Source organism: Sinocyclocheilus rhinocerous, unplaced genomic scaffold, assembly GCF_001515625.1.
Source record: "Sinocyclocheilus rhinocerous isolate Xijiao unplaced genomic scaffold, SAMN03320098_v1.1 scaffold62, whole genome shotgun sequence".
In the NCBI taxonomy this organism is placed as follows: Eukaryota; Metazoa; Chordata; class Actinopteri; order Cypriniformes; family Cyprinidae; genus Sinocyclocheilus; species Sinocyclocheilus rhinocerous.
Window position 1 is genome coordinate 411619 of NW_015656585.1, and position 6271 is coordinate 417889.

The window sequence follows — 6271 nt, forward strand, 5'->3', positions numbered from 1 at the left end:
AATATTGCTGCTGCAAATATAACATACATGAAATAACCCCCATATAGCATTCATGAATCACCTCGTAGCATCTATACAGGTTTGATCTATACAGGTGGAGCTGGGGAAGTTGGAGTGTTTCTGAAGCAAGCTGCAACTGCTACGGCAAGCACTAATCATATATTTGAATGTTGAGCAGCGAGCTCATTGGCTACCGATACAGGAGCTAACCAATCAGCTGTGCCATGTGATAATGATGTCATTAGGTCAGATTGAGTTAGACCTATCGGACTGCGCCATCTAGAGTTTCATGCCAGAACTCTGTATTTAAAGCAACACTAAAAAAAATTGTTGGTATGCAGTTCTTAAGGTGCTGCGTGTTAGTCTTCGTAGCCTACCTTCAGACTCTATGACATTCTGGTCTCTAGATATGGCTTTAGTGTAAATCTATGGGATTTTTCTGTCCTTTTTATCATCAAGTCTGATCATCACATCTTGTATTATTACAGTGATAATCCTGATAACAAATTCCAAACTTGTTTATGCCATTCCCAGAGACCCCCTGGCATCTGTAATCAAGGAGTGTCCCATGCATCTTCAGAACAGGAATTTCTTCCGAGCCTCTAAAATGCCACATTTTAAAAAGCGCCCATTGTGGTTGCTATGGATTCAGTGTGTACACTACTGAAAAGGATCCCTGCGCCGCATGCTGAAAAGGAGCTCTGATTTCCATCTGAAACAGTGAAGGGGGCCTAGCTTCCACTTCTTCAGCTAACTATCTCCCAAAACTCCTTTACACCGCTCTTGGGGGTCCCCGTAGGCCCCTCCCCTTACACAACCTCATCATGCCTAATATTGTACCTCCGCTCTACCCTCCTTCATTTATGCATGAATTCCTCTGCATCCTAAATGTGCTGTTTTTCAATAAGAAGAGCCTTTCACAAACCTACATTTTCAACAAAATTAGTTTCACGTCATTGGAACTGGACAAAGGATCAAAGTAGGGGCAAAAAGTATTCTTACAATAAAAATGTTAGATCGCTACTAATAAACATTTGAATATGTATTAGAATATATTTAGAATTTCTAAACAAACATTTCTCAGGTAAACAATTATTAATTAAATTACCATTTTATATATATATATATATATATATATATATATACCATTACCAATTATATATAATATATTATATTATATTATATTATAATATAAATTGTATAAATATTTATTTAAAATATTCTTTAACAGAAATATTTGTGCACTAGAAAAAATATTATTTTGATTAAAAACACTAATACGTTTTTGCTGTGCATAAATGATATGCATCATCTTACTCAAGCAAAAACTGTCTGAAATTTTAACTTTGCAGAAGCTTTCATATGGATTATTTGAAGCATTTTAGCCGGGGCTGTGTAAGCCTGCCTCAGGGCAGGGATTAGTGTTCTCCACTCTGTTCTGTCCTGGGAGGATGCCACATTTTAAAAAGCGCCCATTGTGGTTGCTATGGATTCAGTGTGTACACTACTGAAAAGGATCCCTGCGCCGCATGCTGAAAAGGAGCTCTGATTTCCATCTGAAACAGTGAAGGGGGCCTAGCTTCCACTTCTTCAGCTAACTATCTCCCAAAACTCCTTTACACCGCTCTTGGGGGTCCCCGTAGGCCCCTCCCCTTACACAACCTCATCATGCCTAATATTGTACCTCCGCTCTACCCTCCTTCATTTATGCATGAATTCCTCTGCATCCTAAATGTGCTGTTTTTCAATAAGAAGAGCCTTTCACAAACCTACATTTTCAACAAAATTAGTTTCACGTCATTGGAACTGGACAAAGGATCAAAGTAGGGGCAAAAAGTATTCTTACAATAAAAATGTTAGATCGCTACTAATAAACATTTGAATATGTATTAGAATATATTTAGAATTTCTAAACAAACATTTCTCAGGTAAACAATTATTAATTAAATTACCATTTTATATATATATATATATATATATATATATATACCATTACCAATTATATATAATATATTATATTATATTATATTATAATATAAATTGTATAAATATTTATTTAAAATATTCTTTAACAGAAATATTTGTGCACTAGAAAAAATATTATTTTGATTAAAAACACTAATACGTTTTTGCTGTGCATAAATGATATGCATCATCTTACTCAAGCAAAAACTGTCTGAAATTTTAACTTTGCAGAAGCTTTCATATGGATTATTTGAAGCATTTTAGCCGGGGCTGTGTAAGCCTGCCTCAGGGCAGGGATTAGTGTTCTCCACTCTGTTCTGTCCTGGGAGGTGATTGACCCCTGCACGCTCACCTGTGGGGCACTCGCATTGGTAGTTGTTGATCTTGTCGATGCACTTCCCATTGTTGAGGCAGGGCATGCTGGTGCACTCATCAGTATTGATCTGACAGAAGACTCCCTCGTACCCTGCCAATTAACATAGGGGAGTAAGCTCCAGACTTAGCAAGAAAATTCAGCATATCTTAACAATGCTTTTAGTGCTTCTTTTGTGTGCAATAAACAGAAAATATTAATTGCATGTAGTCAGGCATCAGTATCATTAGTGTTACTGCCAAAAGAAGCAATTTATTGGATCACAGATTGGTCATGTGAGGTAATGACATCACCAGTGTGGGGGTAATATATAGAGAGCATTTAAACCAAGTGCTGCAGATCTTTTGGTTACCTGGCATACAGATGCAATGGAAGCCTCCGATTTGATCCAAACAGGTAGCGTCATTATGGCATGGGTTGGACATGCATTCGTTTATGTCGAGTTCACATCGAGCTCCCAAATATCCCCGCAGACATTTACACTGGAAGGAACCTTTTGTGTTTATACACTTTCCAGCATGTTCGCAAGGGTTTGCACCTAAAAGGGGACAAAAAACACCCTTTAAACATTTACAATTAACATATTCTATTGTAATAGCTACAGTTTTAAACATGACTAGTGTGCTTATCAAGCACCATCAGTATGTATTTATGTATTCAATACAATACAGCCATTCCTTACCCAGCGAACATTCGTCAACGTCTTGGTCACAGGATGGGCCAACGTAACCCAGAGGACAGGTACAGATGGCCTTGCCGTTGACTGGATTGGTGTCACAGTTGGAGCCTTTCTGGCATGGGTTACTAATGCAAGCATCATTCAGGTGACACAGCAGACCTAAAACACAGAGACACACAGTGAGAATTAACTTGTGCAGCAATTTATGAGATTAAACCTTATTGAACATCTCCTTTTTAAACAGTAAGGCAGATTTTATAGACCCTATGAAATCAAAACAGATGTTTATGCCACTTAGCTCTCCTAAAAAGTGTACTCCTAAAAAATAAATAAATTTTAGCAGATTAAAAGAACAAGCAAATTAATATGCCCCATCCCAACTTTCTCCTCCAGTAGAAAATGGGAGATTTTCTTCAGTGGATTTGCTCAAAACTCACAAAAAACCTAATGCTCAAATAACAGAATGAGTGTTTCAAACCATGATGCATGAGAAGAAAAAAAAAAGGTGCACACCTGTGCGCCCATGAGGGCATTCACAGAGGAAGGAGGCCACCCGATCATGGCATGTGGCTCCTGTGTGGCAGGCTGCATCTGCACAGTCATCGATGTTTTCGCTGCAGTCGTCCCCTGTCCAGCCGTTTACACACACACAGTTGTATCCACCCTGTGTGTTCAAGCATGTACCACCATTCTGGCAGGAATTGGGCATCAAATCACACTCATTGACGTCTTCGGTACAGAACTGACCTGAGGAATTCATATATATATATATATATATATATATATACACATTTATTTTCCAGACACAGATGAAATGCCAAAAAAAATGTTACTTATTGAAGTCTAGTTAGTCTTACTGATTCAAAAAAAAATTTTTTTGTATCTGTAAGTGAAATGTGGGGTTTGAGTAGGCAGTTGGTACCTGTCCACTCTGGCTTGCATTGGCAATTATAGGTGTTCACTCCATCCACACAGGTTCCTCCATTAAGGCAACGATGGTCTGGACAGTCATCAATGTTCTCTTCGCAGTTCTGACCACTGAAGCCTGAAAAGAAATAAGCAATTTCAGTAAACATTTCTTAAAAAGTCTAACAAGATTGTTCACATACCCATTTCAGACACTGCCTGTTCAAGGTTACACTCCTAAAAACGGAACTATATACAATATTATTCAAAAGTTTGGGGTCATTTTTATTTTACGAAATTAATACTTTTATTCAGGAAGAACGCATTAATTTATCAAAAGTGACAGTAAAGACTTTTACATTGTTACAAAAGATTTCTATTTCAAATAAATGCTGTTCCTTAGAACTTTCTATTCAAATCAAATTCAGAATCTATCAAAGAATAGTGAAAGAAATGGCTCACAGTTCCCAAAAATATTAAGCAGCACAACTGTTGATAACATTGATAATAATAAGAAAAGCACCAAAACAGCATAATAAAATAATTTCTGAAGGGTCATGTGACACTGAATAACTGAATAGTAATAACTGCTGAAAATTCAGCTTTGCTTTTTTTTCAGCTTTTCAGCTTTTTTTCAATCAAATATATTGAAAAAGAAAACAGTTATTTTAAATTGTAATAATATTTCACAATATTATTTTTGCTGTATATTTGATCAAATAAATATAGCCTTACTTTCAAAAACATATTTGAAAAGGTTCATGATTTTAAACTTTGAATTGTAGTGTACCTGTCCAATGTATCTCCACAATTTTTTTATTTTTGCTGTTCACACTATCATCCAAAAAACAAACATCCTGTATCTTTTGAGCAGTGTGAAATAAAAAAATCAGCACTTAATACATAACCCATAATATCACATTTTCTAGACATGGATAAATATTTGAGCAACTGTTTGCTGACAGAATTCATGTTTCTTCACAAAGAACTAAATATTTATATCAGATAGCACAGTACAGATCCTTTAACACAAACATGCAAATTCAATTGTTTCCCGGTATAAACAGATGGATAAAATGTTGTGAAACATTTGAAAACAGTCGTTACTTTTGTTGCGGTCAACAGTCTTTCTTTTCTGAGAAGTCTGGCAGTACCAGGATTCTGTTAGAGGCACCAACGACAACGACTCAACTGACTCTAACCACAATTTCCTACAATTTAACTCCAAAAAGTGCAGTTATGGTATATTTCATAACTGATCACATCATATATTATGAACTTATCCTTCAAAGCCCATGAATGCATGGAATACAAGAGAAAGAAATCACTTTAGTGATGTTTCCTCAATGCAGAGGTTTAGGTTATGTTGTCTGGCATGATATGAGATCCACTTGGGTCAAAGGAATAGTGATGAGAGGCGAACACACAGACACGCATTCTCATTCTCCCAACACTGACTCTAACCCAGGGACACCAGCATAAGGATGTTGTCGTTCAGACATTTCCTCATGATAAGCGCAAATATTTTCCTGCCGGCCTGTTCACACACACACATGCAGACAGAGCTGCAGCGGGAGCGCAGATACTATGACTAGGCTGGGATTTAATGAGGCTGTGAGAAGGGCATTCTGGGAGAGGTAGCCTATCCCATGTTCTAAAGTTGTGGGAAACACTGATACTGCGTTGTTATTGCAAACTCACTGAGCTCATCTGAAATCTCTACATTCAGTGGCGACCCGGATAGAGGGCCGATATCATTTGTCTTACTGCTGGAACCGATGTCGTCAACAGGACACTTGTGAGTCAAAATAAGCCGGGTGGATTTCCTCTGAGTGATCAAAGTTAAGGGACTGCCATTGATCCGTCATTTAATGAACTCATTTGTTACGTAACTAATGTCAGTTAAAGCCCTCATCATGATTAAAAAGATTCATAGACCCCATAATCATGAGGGGTATTTAAGACAAGTCTTTGAATGTTAGCATGCTAAACAGCTCTTAAGCCAGGAAAGGGTATATGTTTGAACAAGTCAGCAAAGTACATAATCACATAAGCTTCAGACCTAGGCAATATATCAAATATCCACATATTCATGCTGATTTAGCTGGCTAAATTATGGCAACATTGTGAATATTGTGTTGATTTGAACGTTTTTCATGACTACTTTTTGTCTCGATCCAAACTGTTTTAGATTTGGTAGGTTTTATTCATTTCCAAAAATCAGTTCAATCTGTCCATTTCAATCGATGAAACTATCAAACTACGTATTTGTGATTTTATTTATAATTCTGTAATTGTATTGTATTGCCAGATATTTTAGTGCTTAGTTTTATGTTGTGTATGTGTAT

General features: G+C 36.8%; 1 protein-coding gene across 3 annotated transcripts in view; it reads right to left on the reverse strand.

The window, feature by feature from the left end:
• The window catches only part of LOC107720248 (neurogenic locus notch homolog protein 1-like), a 56879-nt gene that overhangs the window by 27642 nt on the left and 22966 nt on the right, over positions 1-6271 (reverse strand). For all 3 annotated transcript variants that reach the window (XM_016527897.1, XM_016527898.1, XM_016527896.1), the window contains 5 exons: positions 3940-4062; positions 3531-3764; positions 3021-3176; positions 2691-2876; positions 2318-2431 (listed from right to left, as the gene is read on the reverse strand). In XM_016527897.1, the coding sequence (XP_016383383.1) occupies positions 2318-2431; positions 2691-2876; positions 3021-3176; positions 3531-3764; positions 3940-4062 (813 nt within the window). The remainder of the gene's footprint in view (positions 1-2317; positions 2432-2690; positions 2877-3020; positions 3177-3530; positions 3765-3939; positions 4063-6271) is intronic.